This window comes from Cygnus olor, chromosome 21 (genome assembly GCF_009769625.2).
Source record: "Cygnus olor isolate bCygOlo1 chromosome 21, bCygOlo1.pri.v2, whole genome shotgun sequence".
NCBI lineage: Eukaryota > Metazoa > Chordata > Aves > Anseriformes > Anatidae > Cygnus > Cygnus olor.
In genome coordinates, this window is record NC_049189.1 from 2,243,372 (window position 1) to 2,261,568 (window position 18,197).

The 18,197-nt window shown below is 37.5% G+C and overlaps 1 protein-coding gene across 6 annotated transcripts in view; it reads right to left on the minus strand.

The window, feature by feature from the left end:
• The window catches only part of PRKCZ (protein kinase C zeta), a 48,030-nt gene that overhangs the window by 24,201 nt on the left and 5,632 nt on the right, over positions 1–18,197 (minus strand). For 3 of the 6 annotated variants that reach the window (XM_040533635.1, XM_040533634.1, XM_040533636.1), the window contains exons 4-5: positions 14,665–14,754; positions 14,201–14,251 (exon numbers count right to left, since the gene is read on the minus strand). In XM_040533635.1, the coding sequence (XP_040389569.1) occupies positions 14,201–14,251; positions 14,665–14,754 (141 nt within the window). Of the gene's footprint in view, positions 1–4,008; positions 4,068–9,617; positions 9,655–9,984; positions 10,372–14,200; positions 14,252–14,664; positions 14,755–18,197 lie in introns of those variants that run through there. The other 3 variants (XM_040533638.1, XM_040533637.1, XM_040533639.1) reach the window with 3 other exon arrangements.

The window sequence follows — 18,197 nt, forward strand, 5'->3', positions numbered from 1 at the left end:
AGGAAAGCTTTGATAAGACCTAATTGGTAACACCTCAACATGGAGAAATGTGCAAAGAATGAATTTATAACCCTCAGAAATTAACATAAAACCATCTTTAGTTCTCATGTGTCGTTTCTGGCTTTCAGGTTCCAAATACTTACATTTTAAATATTTATAACTTTAAAGGTAATGCAGGAGAAATTACTGATGAAAAATTATTTTCACTTCATATTGAGCCAGCTACCGTCAAAGGCTATGACATGCACATGCAATGTGTGAACACTGGCTGTAACACTGGTCAGATTTTAAATATTTCTTTGTTGTCCTTCACAAGCAAGACACAGAAGTACTGAAGATTGTTACCCCCCAAATCTGGGAACATTCATACATAAATATTCGCATGTGCAAATGTTTACTTGGCAAGTTTGAAACAGCCATTGCACTAATAAATTGATTGTTAACAATTTGAAAACAACATGAAGATGAAAGACTGCCTGACACAGAATTAGCACACACGGCTACTAGAATAGGGGTGTCTCGATTGATATGCTCATTTGACCCAAAGAGTTCTTCAGAATCTGCCAAATATAAACTTTCCTTAAAGCAAGCAAACAAACAAAACCCTTTCATAAGTGCAACGAAAATTTAAGTGAGAGCCTTGCAACACTATTGTGAAGTTTTTGCCTCAGCACATGCTTTGAAGAATAAACTTCACTCTCAGTAAAACAAAAACGCATCCGTGTAGTTATTGCTAGCACATTTAAAACAAACTTTAGCTCCATTTATTCAGAAAAATCAAACCTAATTCAATAGTGCTTTGTGAAATGCTACTTACTCTTCATAATTAATTACAAATCTTCCTGATTAAACTGTGAAATATGCCATACACAAACATCAATGAAAAACGGTTCCACCAGTTACAGGATGACTTTTCACCATGAGGAAGAAAACTTCAAAGATGTTTTTCCAAAATAGCTAATTGATTCATTAGACAAAGCACCATATGGAGGCAACCTAATACATCTGTGTTCTGAACAGTAGCTTATCACTGACATGAGGAATATTAAGTGACTGGTAAGTTAACGAGCAGCTCACACTGATGAAGTCTGTAAATAAAAGAGCAAGTCACCTCCTTAATTACTGATAAATATTAAATCAAAGTCGGAATTTTATAATATTCTTAGGAGGCAACAGTCTAACAGAAGCTGAACTTAACACAGCTTAGCTTTAAAAAGTAGGAACCAAAACGGAGTGTTTCTTTACCATACTTAAATACTGAAGAGGACTACTTTTTCAGTTGTATTATATTATTGAATGCCTAAAACAATCAGCCAGCTGCCTGTGTGTAAAAAGCAGTGTAAAGCAGCCACTGTTGTGCAGTTCCCTCTGTTGTCAAGCTCTGCAACTACATCACTAACAAGAAGGCCCAAGGAGCCCCGTAAATATACTTGACAGTTTTTTCAAACAAACATTCCTTTCATTTCTCTCTCTTTAAAAATGATTATAAGAAGAAAAAAAGGAAAAATAATAACACAAAAATTGCAGATATAAATTGATGAGTGAATTAACAAGTCTATTGTTCAGTCTTCACTGAAGACTAACTAATCTACAGAAGATACTCCCCTGTTCAAGAACAACCCCACCAGAACTTACCAGAAAGGGTGTGAACCTTGCCTTTGAAAAACGGGACTTGGTAAAGAAGAGGAATAGAAGAGCAATTGTTTTTCAAGTGACAATCTACTTTCCCAGCACTAGAGAACAAAAAAATTTAAAAGATGGGCTCCAACCTCCCCCCAGGCCCAAAATATTATTTTTCCATCCAAAGAAGTTTGGCAAACCTTGTACTTTCCAGAATATGTGAGAATTCATCAGTTGTCTGAAAAGTGTGCTTTACAACAACGAATAGCAGTAAGACAGCCACAAAAATTTTATTTCCTCTGCATTTGGATTTTACAAATGCTTTCTGCAATTCCAAAGTCTGCTTTTATGCGAACAAACCATAATGAAATCTTTTACCATACTAAGCAAAGAGATAATTTGCTATTGCTGCAAATCACTTCTCAGAGATTAATGCAAGTTGTTTACAGGCCAATTACACTGCCTGCCAGCTGGACAGTATGAGAATGCCCAGTTTTTGTTTTGTTCTTTTAATGTTTTGCTGAGCAGACAAGTGAGCATTCTTTCAAAACCAACTCAGGAATTACCACCAGGAAATGGATACTGGTATTTCAGATGGACTCTGAATTACATAAAAGGTTAACGTATAGAGATGATTACACATAAAGATAAATACATTTTGGGAAAGCAAACTCTAGAGAACTTGGATAGTGCATTGCTTCAATATCCGTTACGTAATATTTTCCCAAGCAGTGAAACAAAACTGCTTTCTAAAGCACGTAACAGACATACATTGTAGGGTATAGTAATAGGCCTTATTATGACTGAACTGCTACATACAATTGACGTTCTTTTTCAGAAGCTAGAGAAGGAAGTATCCTTGACAATGTAAGTAAGCATCAACTGCTTTCACCTCTTGCAGTTATTAAAACGGTCAGAAGATGGCATTTTATTTATTTTATTTAAAACCGACTAGCATTTGGGAAGCAACAGCATCCCCATTATACTTTTCAACATACACCGAAATAAACCTTTACGGGGAGGAAAGAAACAAGCACAATTAGGACAGGAATAATGAGGAAAAAAAAAAGCAAGTGTGCTACATGGAGTATCAGCAGAGAACCAACGGGGGGACCACAACCTATCTCAGAGAGCAATAATACCGACCTGCCATTCGTTGCAACACAGCCAGAACACTTTCTGAATACCCTACTCCCCGCTGGCTTCAAAGAGGTCAGCCGACTTCCATTTCAGGATTGCTGGATGGAAAACCTGTCCTCCATACACAGATTTCTCAGGCGTGAGCTCTTGGTTGCTCATATTCATACCCTTCTGTTAAAATGGCTCCGTGCCATCACAAGGTGATAAACCAGATTTAATAAGATGCTGGCATCCAATAAAAGCAGAGCTAACATCTCATTTCAAAAAGCTGCACTGCTGCTGTGTTCTCCTTTAGATCAATCACACCTGTTAATGCCCTATCCTCCTTCTTGGTGTAAGAAAAAGACCAAGTTCATTTTAAAAGCTCATCTGAATGGTTATTAGAAAATCAGGATTGCCTCGTCACTAAAAAATACTGATTGTACTCAAAGTACACGAGAAAACTAGGAATCTAAAAACTCTTTTCAAGAACACAGGTTTTCAATTTCAAACAAAAAAATAGAAATACCTTACATTCACAGAAATACTAGAAATAAAATGGCCATAACATAAAAAAGTTTCCCTTAAAAGATCCTTTAACTTGTGACCGACAGATGGACTGATCAACCAAAAATATCATGCCTGCAGCCTGAGACGCACCTCAGAGGCACCTTGTATGGAAGGCAGCAATGCATCCTACCTGGAGGAAGATAGCCATCAAACGAACAGAAGACATCCAAGGAGTTGACTTGGCTTTCTTTGCTCAAGAGATGCTATCAGCCTTCTAACTTGGGCACCTCATCTAATTTGGAGACATCTAAACATTCAGTAGAAAACAGTTTACAGCACTATTTCCTGAAAACTGCAATGGAAGTATAACCCACAACTATCATGGCCAACACGTGCGTGAGATAGCTTGGCATGTTTCCTGGAAAAAGACAAAAATAAGCTTCAAAATCCCATAGTCAGATATAGCAAAAAAGACATTAAAAATGGTCCAAATTGCCTTAACATCAAGAACTGTAATTTTGGTTACGATGCTGAGTGCAGTAAGTAGTATCATGGCTAAAGCAGCCTGGCTTACATATGATTTACGCAATGCACAGAAACAGGCAATCATAGCTTCAGCCTCATGCAAAACTCAACATCACCTTCAGCATGCCACAATTGCACAATTTAGCAAGTCTACATCACGTTCAAAAGTTTGATTCTTTTCATTAGAGACTGCTGGGCACACAAGAGAATAGTTAAATACATCTGTAGTGTTACCAAAATGGATACATCTGGGATTAAAGAAGGATCAGAGTAGGATTCTCCCAATCACTGGCAGAGAAATTGTAGCATGTTTGGGTAATCAACTTTACTTCCATACTGAATTCTAGAACACCAACTGTGAAATCAATCACAGAACTTGCATACAGTTCTCCTTACTTGTGAGACTAACCATTTATTAACTAGTTGTTAAGAGCTGTTAAGAATCTGACTTGGTGATTAACAGCCCAGAGTTTACTCATTAATATCTATTCAAAACAAAAATGTTTGACATTAAAATGTATTTAAAAAAAAGCCTCAAGAGTACTGAACCAGTACTTAAATGATTTAATTTGCCTTAGTGTTGAATTAGATCAAAATGAAGTTCTGATTATTTAAGAAATCTATAGCAAAATAACTTCAGGAGGAAATGAAACATTTGTTCAGTATTAAACCCCATTTGTCACACACAGACATCTAACCAGTATACCTAGTTACCCAAACTATTAAGTTAGCTTTTTTATTTAGGTATATTTTTATCTAGATATTGCCCACGTTTCATGTTTTTACATTTTATAGCTTTAGCCAAACCTCCCATTTGTATTTAGCAAGCCCTCAGTGCAAACAAAACCCAGATTACTGAAGCAGAACACAACCCAAATATTCACCATTTTACTACCATCTGAATCTACTTGGCAGGCCACTTTTTTTTTTTTTTTTAAACTTTATGTATTAATACATACATGAAGCACTACCTTCTACTATAAATAATCTGGTAACTGAAAGCCTCCATCTTCAATACAGTCTGAAATTTCTGAAGCAGGCATACAAAGAATCAAGGAGCAACCCAATGAAGTTTACTGCAGGAATTTGGCCCTACTTCACTTTCAGTAGCTCGCATGATTTAAGACTTGCTAGATAGTCTTGAGCTATATTGGCACCACATATTCTAGAAAAAACTGAGTCCTTTTAGTTTATGTAATTCGTTATGCATTGGTAGCTATAGGGGTGAGAATTCCAGTGTCAGTAGTCAAAACACTTATCTGAAGAGCTCTATCACGTGTACACCTGCAGTGGACAACACTAGCAAAGCTCAAAGTAATTTCCAACATTAGCCTGCCATCAGTGACAGCAAAGCTAGTAAGAGCTACTGCCAGAATCCTGGACCAATTCTTTTTCCCCCCAGTGTCCTTTGTGTCCCTCCTGTGACTGCGCCAGACAGCAATCAGAAGGAACTGAATCCAGGTTGTTAAAGCGTGGCCAGCTAAGACTTGGTCAGATCAAACTTCCATCTAGTCTTCATTATCTTAAACAGCAAATTATAACATACCTATTGCAAGGGTTGGAGGGAAAAAACAAAGAAGTTAACTGTTGACAAGCCTTCCAGAACACCTTTTAGAAGATTTTATAAGCCTTACAGGAAATGGTTAATTGATTTCTGAGTGGTGTACCTGACTTTTAAATTAGCTGTATTTCATTGGCTATCTTTTTCTAAGTTAATAGATGTTATTTCTTAAGTTTTCTTCTAATGTACATCAAATGACTTGATTTGACTTCAAGTGATAGACATCCACACCTATTCAATTACATCATCAATGAAAAATGCAAACCTACTCAAAAAACCCACCAGCTATTCAAAATGAATTTCACATCATTTCAAATCAATAAGGCTTGTATAAGGTAGCCTCCCCGATGCCCTTGAAACCATTACTTGATTCCCACGCTCTCAATGTTAAGACATACTTTCTGAGTCAGGCTGTTTTCCTTCACAGCACGATCCTATTACTTCAGCTTATGATCCATTCTAAAAACAGTTCCATTTCCCTTCCAAATGTTTACATTATTCCAGTATTAGCAGAACGGCAGAAACTCAGTTTAGGTGTTACTTCATAAATGCGTACTTTATCTCTTCTAATAAATCAGACTAAGTGCATTTCTCCGGGTATGATATTAGCAGATTCAATTGGAAGGAATTCAGGAGTGTGCAGTATCTCAGTATGACAGGATACTATTACCTTGCAGCAGGATTAACATTCCAGATCTATCACTTTCCAGCCCAACAGACAGGACCCATCAGTATCTCAGAGTACCTCATTCTGCTTTGTGTTAGGAGGAAAGCTGAAATTAACAAGAACCCACATTTGTCCACTTATGTTACGAGTTCTGTAAGTTGTGCTCAATACTTATCATCCAACAGGAGTCACACCTCAGAGACTCTCCCAGCTGTACTTGCACTCCTTCTAGGCTTCGTCATAACATAGAGAGAGAACGTTTGGACATTTCACAAGTGTAACTAAGAACTCATTAGCAACATTATAAAGTATCACTAATCTTATCATTATTTAGTAACCAAATAAGAAAAACCTGAACACTTTCAGAAGTTCAACAGACCTGGTATACTCTAGATTAAATAATTATACACTAATAGCAAACTGAATCAGTCTTCCAACTTACTTTATGATGCAGAGAACTACCTTTTCCCAAGAAAGCAGCTATCCATCCCAGAGCTTCTCATAGTTACAGGAGAAAAAATGCAAATGATACCATCTTATGTACCTGTCCTCTCATCTGCTCTGTTAATGGAACACTACAGCATTCTATGTCAAAGAAAGCATGGTTAAATCTTTTGAATTAATGATACTATTTGTCTTTGAGCTTTCGGAAGGAGCCGTTCCATTCACCCCACAGAGGAAAGGAAGATAATTACACTAGATCTGCAAAGTTTACATGCTGCTTCCCACCTAAAACCCTTCTGATCTCTACTGTGTTCCCCATTATCTCTGTGTATACTATGAGAACTGCTGTGTAAAATCATTATGATAGTTATTTTTTCTAACAAGTTTGAAGTAACATTCAGTTAACCTGCAGTTCTATTGTTAAAAGCATAAATTGCACCTTGAAATTAATGGAGCAGGTCCGATGGTTCTGTTCTGTAAGATCACTTCTGGTTTCTGTAAGATTAGGTTTTTCGTTCTGTAAGATCAATTTTATCACTGCCTGGGTTTTCCCTTTCTTTGCAATCCCTATGGGTAAGAACGATTTTTATCAGAACCAAAAATCTAAAGAACAGGAAATCCTGTACCAGTTGTGGGGTATCTGCACCTGCTTTACTTAAGAAAGCAAGAGATGATAACCTGAATTACAGAGGAGCTGTATGATTGTATTATCATCATGTTATTGTAAAAGTACAGAACCGTATTAAAATCAAGGTTTTGCTTTTAAGTATTTTCTGGTTGACTTTTAAATAAATCCCCAGCTAATAAACAAAGGAAAGCACTTACAGAAGAATTAGTAGTGGGACTTCAAAACTACAGATCAGGTGCTTTCTGGTCACTATTGAGCATCCCAGTTTTTCCTTTTTCACTACCCAAGTCACTACCTTCCCCCTGTGGTTTAAGGACTGAACTGCACAGTCTGTTCAGCACTTAACTCTTGCACTGACAGCGATGATTAGGACTCTCTAATGTCTCTTCTGAAAACCACGCTTTCAGCAGGCCCTAAAGTAGTTGCTATCTCCTTATTTACTTCAGAAGACTTACACTCCACCTAGATTTGAACTGACAGCAAGTCTGCAGTGGTTAGCCAACCACTATCATTACTTATTCTTACAAAGCTTCACTCCTGAAGTGCTCTCCATTTCAAATCAGCAGGACCTGAAGTTTCCCCTCACAAGACCTTATTTCTCACAAAACTCAAAATTCCAAGAGAGAAACACTGAAGAGCCCATCTATCTGCTGTGCAAGCCTCTGGGGCTATTTGTGGCTCAGTTAAAAAAAATTAAAAACCATAACTTGTATAGAGAACAGTTTTAAAAAGGTATTAGAGAGCCCCAAGTAGAATACCACCTTCCTAACCTTGAGCATATCCTCTACGAGGGTTACACATTAAACAGTTCTTTCAAGCCACCAAAACAGAAAGGCCTAACAAAGGTTTAACAGTTTTGCCAATGTCCACTGATTGCAACAAGAAACACAAAAACCCTTATCCCCTTCCAATTTAGTGGCCCCAAATGCCTGTCCACCAAAAGCAGATTCTCCAGCTTACGAGAGAAGCATATAGATTGAGGTTGGAGAGGTAACCCCGGGGGCTAGAGCCAGACATCACATTTCAAGCAAGTTTTCTAAAAGCAAGTGACATCTCCCTTGTATGACAACACTACAATCTGAGCTAATAGAGGAGGGGGTGAAATAAATAAAAGGAATGCAAGGTATTTGTTACGACACCTTAAAGACTAGCTCACGTATTCCTTATTCTACTGTATAGTTTATGAGGTGGTATAGAAACATCTGCTAAGACGTCTGATATCTTCCACTCGGAGGACATCAAAACCCACAAACTGATGCATGCTTTGTAATTTCTTACTTAAATTACCCAAAAGGAGGCCTAGCTTTTTATTCATCACTGGATATTTCAGAGCTGAGAAAAAGGCTGGAATTATGTTAGAATGAAAAATATTAAGTGATTCTGAACAAAACAGATGATTAGCTACAGCTCTGTATTCAGTGACTTACCCTGTCTCATGATCTGTACGTATATTTTTCAAATATACCATATATGAAAAAACAAGTAGCACACAGTAAGAGAATGGAGGGAGAGATTTCAGGTATTCTTGAGAAACTATGACACAGCTATTTTCAATTCCTAAGCAACAATATATCTTACATTAAAAATATTACAAAATTCTCCTCTGTCAGTTCAATTACTGAAAACCAGGAGGGGGTTATAAGCAGTTTCAAAATTGACTAATTACCCAGTGCAATCCAAGCTGTGTCTTCAGAATACTCTCTATGGTCGCTATAGTTCCTTTCTTCATTGGGGAATGAAATTGCTTCACGTGCTCTGAATAATCTAATCCCTGCTGCCAATACAGTAACAAACGAAGGGGAAAAACCTGCCTTATGAGCTAGAAAAATATTTACAGGCCACACTACTCTAGCAAGAAGCCTTTTGGAACTAGTTGTAGTGTTACACAGAATATAAAGCAGAAAACAAATATCCATACCTAAAATAAAATAACTCAGGACAATAACTAGGTTAGTGCAATACCTTTACTCAACCCTACAATGAAATTTTCAAGAAAGGTGGCATTGGAAAAACACGGAGTCCAAACACCTAATGCTAAAATATTATTCAGATAAACAAAGAGCATAAGAGACATTCACAACACAATGTAATCATTACAAAAAAGAAAGGCCAGCAAGATCAGCCAGAAGTATAAGACAAGAACACTAGTCTACTGTCATACTAATGCTCTAAGTACTTGTACATTAAAAACATTCATTCTGTTTAATGAAATGATTTAAAGGTTCCTTACTCTGCATTCTTGTATTACATGAAGCCCACGACAAAACAATCCTAACATTTGTTATCACTAGCCACCCAAATCAAAGATATTTTCAACATTAAATACACACATTTTGTTCCGATGTAAAAATACAGAGGTATACTAGCACAGTATATTCTGATTAAATTATTACAGACTAAGTGAACCCTTATTCAAAACAAGCATTTCACAATTAAACAATCCACTAAATACAATTCAGCAAAAAGGCCTTAGCAAATGATGCTTCTAAAAGCATTCATCATTAGATCAGCAATCTTAAAATAAACAGGCCCTGAACACATACCGTCAGGGTTTTTTGGATACATTTCTTTCATTAATCTCCCTTAGCAGCAGCAGCATCACTCACTCTTCTGTCCTATTCCTCCCAAAATACACTCCCCAAGAAGGAGGCTTTTCACTGCAATTTTATCAGCATTTCGGAGAGGTCTCGCCGCCACATCCCTATGCACAGGAGGCAGCAGGAATCTGTGCATTTGTAACATCTATGGCTGCAAAGGAGGCTGGTAGGCAAAGCAACTATATCATACCCAAAACGCTGACTTCTATTATCTACCGCACCACACGTACACACACACTGCATCAATGGCCTCGATTCACGACAGCAATCACGACGATATACCACATCTATGTACAAGGCATGCATTACTCACTGGGTTTTATTCTTTAGCTTCTTCAGCATGGAATTCTTTATCCTCTACAATGCAGTAGGTACGAAACGAAACATTTTGCCTTTATTCCACTGATGCTGCTGTTTGAATACCATTAGATACCAAGGACAATAGGCAGGATCAGCTCGAACATTAAGCGCAAATATTTAATGGAAGACTGGTTACCCTCGTCTCTCCCTTTCACATCTCTGCCTCATGTATCCAGGCACGGGTGGTACTGGCTCCCTTGGGAGGCTGTAGCTAGCAGCTGAGGCACAAACTAAAACATGGCATGGATGTCAAGGAGCTGATGTCACAAAAACAATTATTTCTCTGATAAAACGGGCAATTCCGGCAGGGAAGTCTTACAGATCAATAGGAATTGTTCAGCTCAACATGCTTTGTTATACAACGTGCCACAGCAGCGAGAGGAATAAATCAGAGCAAGATCTGTCAGGGTAAATAAGCGGAGACGACAATAATTAACAAAACTGCCAATCAGATATCACGCTTCGCATCAGGATATCAGGAAGGCTCTCACTTAGGAACACAGACAAGAAACACACAGACACTTCCCAACAGCCTTATTTAATATCGATTCCAAAATAACTGCTCATCTACACCTAAAAAGTAAAAATATTTTTCAACACACACGACTGGCCTAAAAGTCTCCCATCTTTATCAGGAAACATCGCGACAAAGTGCCCGAGGCTCCAGGCCAGCAGACGCGAGGCACACCTACGAGAGGTCGCATTCAGCATCTGGGAAGGGATGCGAGGTGTTTTGGAAAGCCTGCCACCTCACCCACACAGCACAGCTGCCATGCCGGCTTGGGGTGCATTAACTGCCCTGCTGAAGGTACAGGGACTGCTTCTCCAACAGCAGCTGCACATCTATAGCAGGAGCTGAGTCTACAGGGGGAAAAAGTATAAAAATTCAGGAGCAAAAGGAATACAAAAATGATGTAAATCAGGCTGGAGAATCTGTGCAAGTTCAATTTTGCAGACAGCACTGTATTAATAAAAATTGAGCTTCTTCAAGCACAAAAAGAACTTCTTACACCACGTGACTACAATTTAAATGCTATTTGCATTCCTTATTTTATTAATGATTCCATGCATTTCTTTCAAGCTTTACTGGCTGGCACAATCTCAAAGCCACATCGGTTTCACAAAATTCTTGGACAGCTAGCAAATACATTATTAGATTTCAATATAAATGCAAAACACTCAGTACGTATTTCCGCACTCTTACTCCAAAAGATTACTGTTCTGAAGACAGAGAAAAACCTTACAATTCCACAGAAATTCACAGCTAAGTATTTCCAATTCAGAAGACTGCATGCAACTAGATACAGTTACTCCATGACCTAATGTGAACAGGCCTGAGCAATATATTGCTAATTAAATAATTGAGCAGTTTGATAGTGCTGTTTAAAAATTTCATTTCCAACTGTCTGCAGTTCTGTAACAAACTGTAAGCCCATACTTACAGACTGCTAATTTAAGCAGAAGCCCATTTGGGATAGAGTGACTAATTAACTGCTTAGTTGCCTCTGGAAGTAACTTGAGACCAACTTAGAAGCTCCTTGTATAGCTTAAGGAAGAAGCTCTAGAAAAGGATTTGTTATGAATATAACTAACAATAAAGCTGATAAAACAAGAGTTTGAGAAATATTGGCTAATTTCTACACAAAGAACAGTATTTTAGTCCTGTCAACTTCATACTTGAGGCATACAACACAAACAATTAAGCTTATGGGTATTTTTGGTACAAAAGAAGTTCTACTCAGTTAATCTGCTTGCCTTGCGTGTCCTTTAAGTAAGCAATATCCCCAATATCAGCAGCATCTCCACACAGTCCAAGTGTATGTGCATATGTGACAAGCAATAATGCTGAATGCATTACTGTATGCTAAATTAGCACTGATGCAATTTAATAGCTCTGTCGTAAAGCAATTTGAAAATAGTAACAACCAGGCCACAGTACCGGATTTCCATCCGGGTCCCATCGATGCAAGCAGGCAATATGCACTGAATTTCTCCATTAAATGAAAAACCCAACCACAAATCACATATAAAGTACATCGTACTAAACAGGTGTTTTAAACAAAGGATTACTCAACATGACATGCAAAACCCTACAGACAGAACACTCGGGTCACCTGAACCACCCTAATCAATACATTTCTGTGGTTCATCTGATGGTTTGGGATAAGTACAACATCTACAAAACAACACGAAAAACTTTTGTACTAAAATATGCACACCTGTAATGACACCATTAAATTGCAGAGAACTTCCCATTGACACGATTTGCACAGATATCCCTTCAAGCAGCAGCCTTCCCCTCCCCACTCCCTCCCCTCCAGTTAGCATATTCTACCTGACAGTATTTCACATGAGTCTTGTGTTTTTGCAAATAATTCTACTTGGAACAAGCACCAGTCTAGACTGGTATAACATAAGTCTTTCCTCCTTCTGTCATTAACCAGCTGTAGTAACTGAAGCAGAGCTGGAGTCAGCTGGTTCTTTCAGTTCCTACATTGGGAAAGTGGAATAGCATGGATGCCCATGAGCTCACTCCCTACAGTTTTCATCCAACAAATGCAAATTAGAAAAAGAAAACAAAATGAATGGGCTTAATACATTGGGAAACAGCCCTAAACACTGTGGTGATGTTGGTTTGTTCCATTCCTAGCTGCGGAGTTAAGGTGGAAAAGGGGAAGGGACGGCACCCCAAAGTTAGTAATTTAAGTGAAATCAGCTGTTACATCTTCACTGAAAGACAACTGTTTCACAGAACACAGCATGGAGACTTCTGATGGAATATTAATACTTGTCCTTACCTGTGGCATCAAGACCTGCCCAACAGAACACGGCAAGCATTCTAAGGCTACATAATCTCCAAGTCTATTGCTTTGTCTTTTGCTGTAAGTCTTACAGAAGTCAAAGGCACCCACGGTATTGAATTACCCAGAGATCTGAAAACATCATTACCAAAATAGGATACAGGACAAGTAACAAAACACAGGGACGGGAAACCTTACTGTTGCTAACATTATCTTCTGTAGACAGAGCAGTTCGTTTTTTGCCTGCTTATGCAAATCTGTCACCTTTCCAGTCAAGACCGGGTTTATTCTGGGACCTGAAGGTGTGATAGCCTAAAGTAGTGCTCCTTTTACAAAATTCACATCAAGAACATATTTAAACCTACAGAGCTAAGACCGCTCTTGCCAGAATGATCATGAAGCTTAAGCCTGAAAATATTTTCCCATATTTTCAACCTGTTACTCTTAATTGGAAAGTGACAGCATGGTAAAACCTACACATTTTCAACATACAGTAAAATGTAACAAGTCTTCGTTTCAGTTTTAACTCACGAACCAACAAGTATTGAAATTAAGTTACATTTGCCTGCTCATTCAGTAGAAATACATTATGTGATGTAACAAAGGGGACTGGTTACCTATTCTCCCGTTGAAACCTGAGCAAAATTAATAGGAAACCACTGAGCTACAATTTTGACAGGTACAAAAAAGTACACAAAAAGTATTAAACAATGCACTAACACCACAGATACATGGAAAACCATGTATTAGAAACAGCTACACACATGCTTGCCAGGTTCACCCTAAAGACCACTGGGAAGACCACAGATAGCTTTCTTTTCCTTCTGAAAAGAAATCGTCTTGAAAAAAAGTATTTCTCTAATATTTCTGACCAGTGTAGAAAAGTCTTATTTTCTCTAATTAGCTTAAAAAGGATTGCAGATACTGTATTGCACATTTACTCCTTCTTTCTACCAGATAAGACATCTATAATTATCTAGTCACAACTAGAAATTTTGACACATTAATAAGCCTTTTATAGAAAAGGCTGTAGTTCACTCTTCTTCAGTACATCACTTCCTTTTCCTGCAAGTAAAAAAACAGACAAAAGCAAGGACCATACTCAAATCCTGACCTCTTTTCCTGCCAGTGTACCACCAACTAGAAGCCATTATTAATCCTCAGGAATATTAAAATAGTACTACAGTATTGATATACGTCATTTCTCTGTTGATATATATATTAAATAACTGAACATTTTATATTCTACTAAAGCACAAAACAGATATACACGTACACAAAGCTAGTTTATGAAAATCTTTCAATATATTTCTTTTCTATACGACAGCAAAAATGCAAGCTAGAAATTGATAGCATTCTAGTACTCACTGTCTTCTCCTGGACAAGGCATGCCGGGTTTCTCCGGAATACTTGGGAAAACTAAAACAAGAAATACACAGTTCTTAAGTGAAAACTTAATAGTACTCAGACATAGTAATATTTCCTTGATTCTTGAATACGTTTACTCAAAAACAGAAGTTTTTGGAAGCCATTAAATAATTCTGCTTGAGAAGTAGTAATTAAAACTAGTGCCCGCACTAACAAGATCTAATATCTGACTACAGCATCAACAAGTCAGTGCAGTTTAGAACTGTAAACCCACTGCACTGTTTCAGCTTTGGACTGCACGCCCAAAGTAAGACTTCCATCTTACAACATCAAAGAACAGGGTACCAGCTACATATAGGAAAATGGCATTTGTCAGTCTAACAAGTCGTTCCAAATTGACATTTACAAAGCCATTAGTTTTATCAACCAATGTACACAAGGTTCTCAAACTGTGTAATACTTGCCATGAATTATCAGCCCTTCATCTCTGTTTTGACAATACAAACGGAAGGCTTCTTCCAGTTCCATCTGAGAGGAGATGGTACATGGGTCACCTAAGGAAAAAAACAATCCATCAGTAAATTTACAACTGAAATATTGAGAATTTCAGTTAGTAAGACATGTATCAGCCTTCTTTTCCTTCAAAAATTTGAAATTAATCCAGTAGTTTGATCACAGCCAGAATACAGGAAGAAATTCTTTTCCTTCTATCTTTTTATCCAAACCGCACAGACAGAAACACGCTATGTTAGTTCACAAAGGGACAGCACAATACTAGCAAATAGATATGTATGAAGATCTTAACACATAGCAGGAAAAAAGCAGGACTGCTTTCCTGAAAATTTAAGACTAAAGTTAATTTACCATTTGTTAAAGGTCCATTATATTACTACCTTAACTTTGTCAACTGCAGAACAATATAACTTAGGCAGTTACAAAGGTGCAGATAGATTTGAGTCTCTTTTGCTAGACTTATAGAGAAAGAATCTATGCTGAAAGCATAAAAATTAAGATACACAGATGAAAGTTGTGGATGGGATACAGATATGCAAATGTTAACGTGGAAATAAAACTAATCTAATAGTCTCTAAACTTTTCAGGGTTTGTGTGGACATTTTCAGGAAAATTGGTCTGTGGTTTTTAACTTGCATTTAGTAGAAAAGCTAATAGAAAAAAATCATGACATCTGCTTAGCCACAACAAATCCTCTCATCAAAAAAAACACAATTTAAAGTAGTATCTTTTTAGTGAGCTATATGATTGAATGTGCTTCACTATTTTTGAAAATCTTGGTTTAACACTTTGTGAGCAAAGGTCTGGTTCTAAGCTCAGTTTATTTCAATATTTGCTCTTAATGGCTGTCACAGCCAAAAAACCTCTAGGATCTGTAGATCCAAATGGAAGAAGTGCATAATCGGCTGCACTTACTAAATCATTTTTCAATCCTATCCAGCACTTATGCAAAGGTTTTTGTTGAAGTTTCCATCTTCCCTGAAGTTGATCCTTGCAAACTTATCTGAAATAGCTGCATTTTTAAATTCTTAAAATATGTATTCAAAACCCACTGAAACTGTTTGGAGATTTTTAAACAGGTCAGAAAATTCTGTTTACATGTACATAGGGAAAAAAGTAAACATTCACAAGTATCTGTTTTCAAAATATGCTCTCACTATTGCATGGTTTCTTTTGAAAAGCAGTCATAGGGATTACGCGTGGATGTCTGTTTCTTTTTTTCCCCTCTTTTGAGATTATCTGGTAGGTAGCATACTACTGACAGCCACTTGTCAGCACAGAAAAGTTGCACAGACTTGAAACATTTGTCTTTTTGCAAAAGACAACATCAGTACTTCCATCCAACTGCACAGCAAACCTCCCGTACTGCACAATTTGTTCTAAACCTCCAGCAACATCTTCTATGCATCTTCCAACAAAGGAATGCACATTAGTTAGTCGCCATAATGTTATGCCAGCTATCTTTACCATGGCAGGAAGAATAAGCATCTCCCCAACCAGCTTTTTGACTGGCACTATTAAGTGAGAGCGCTAAATACTGGATGTAAACTCATTTGTCTGTTTGAAAATTTGGAATTTTTTTTTTTTTTTTTGCTAACTTGTCATATCTGATTAGATACTCACTGCTTTTACCTCTTAAAGTGGCTGACACAGAGCTCATACTTCAGGAGTACTAGGCACACAAACTGCAATATATCACAATGCACTGGAAGCGACCACCCAAGTGAGGAGCACTACTGTGAACTCCAACACTGTGGAGCACCTACTCCTCCCTCAGCATACCTTGCCTACCCTAAGTGACACTGACCACCTGGCATTGCAGAGCAAGCAAGGGCACCAGTGTTGATCTAGATATTAAATACAAGTTAAGCTTATATTTTTAGCTTTAAGGATAAAAAGAAGTCCTATTATTTTCTTCCTGCACACCTATGGATCATCCTAAACACCCCCAGGGTACGTTTAGCCCACCCAGCAGACCAGTGTACTTGGCAGTCTAAATACTGTAATAATGCAGCGTGACAGACAATAGAATGATTGGTGCTGCCAGTCAGCAATCCATATTCCTTACAAGTTTGTGGGATATTATTATGGATGGCTTATTCCTAGTTCAAACTTTTCTGATCTTGTCAAAAATATCACAGAAATGCTAAAAAAAAGTTCATCACAAAAATTCATTTTCTTTGGATCTTTGGTTAAGTTTTCTTTACCCATTAAGCCATCAGCAATTCTGTTTGCTTTAAGTTATTTCAAAGAGAACATCTGTTCATGCAATCAGTCAAATGAATTTAAATTACACATGGCAGTAAGTATAAACACTCACTCATACACAAAAATAGAATAACTCTTAAAACCTGGGACAATTGATGGCAGCCAAAACAGTAGATTGACTAAAACTTAACAGCCAAAATGAGAAATTTGAGAGGTTTGCACAGGTACATATTTAACCAAGACTAAAAGGAAACGATTACTGAACAGCAACTAAAAAAAGAAAATTTGTTGTTTTAATCTAAGTAAACCTCCAGAAGCAGACACTGAAACCAAGAAACAGTTACAGTAATCATGTCTCATTTCCCCAGTTCAAGGCTTTAAGTTTTCTCTGTCCTACTTTAGTGTTCCTTTCATCATGCAGTTCAAATAGCTAATGCAATATAATTACCAAGCACATGCAATGTAAGTACTCTGTGGGCACTTCTCAATCAGGTTACTTTTTATTAGACTACCATACACAGCAATGAAACAGTATTAGGAAACAGATCAGTATGGCTGCCTCTTTCTTGCTGACCAGATAATGAAATTAAGAGTGAAGAACAAAATGAAAAATTCATACTTCTCCTTGGCATCTTAAAATGACTGAATCTTCTTTGAGTACAGGCTCGCTCATTCCTCATAATCATTATGAAATTCTGTTCACCCACTAGAATGCACTACTTAGCTAAGAGGGCAGTATATGCTATTTTACTCCTATTAGGAAGAGTAATTTTAAAAAGTGTTAGCCAAATCAATTTAGTAATTTTTCACCTTTCTTCACTCCAAGAGTTCTGCCGCAGACCGTAGCTTTGGCAAGTTGGAGCAGGTAAACAACCAAACACTAGCAAAGTTGTATAATTGTATGGTAAACGTTCACAACCCACTAGTCAAGAGTTCTGCCCATCATGAATTACGGCTGAACCACACTTCTAGCAAATGATAAGTAGACACCTAAGTTCTGGAAGAAAGCAAAAAAAAAAGTAGCAAAGGCACACAATGTCAAGCATCTCCATGTCACTCCTACTCACAGCGACCAGAAGGCTCTAACTAACTTAAGGCTGTAGAGAGGTGCCACATTATGCAGCAAGAAGAAATATTCAAAGCCATCACGACGACATTTCAGAGCCTACAAAAAGGTTAAAGAAAAAGTGTTTCTCACATACAGCTACTTGTGGAAGAAGACTAATGATAAACTGTGTCACATAGGAGGATAATTTGGAACAATGAGATCTGACAT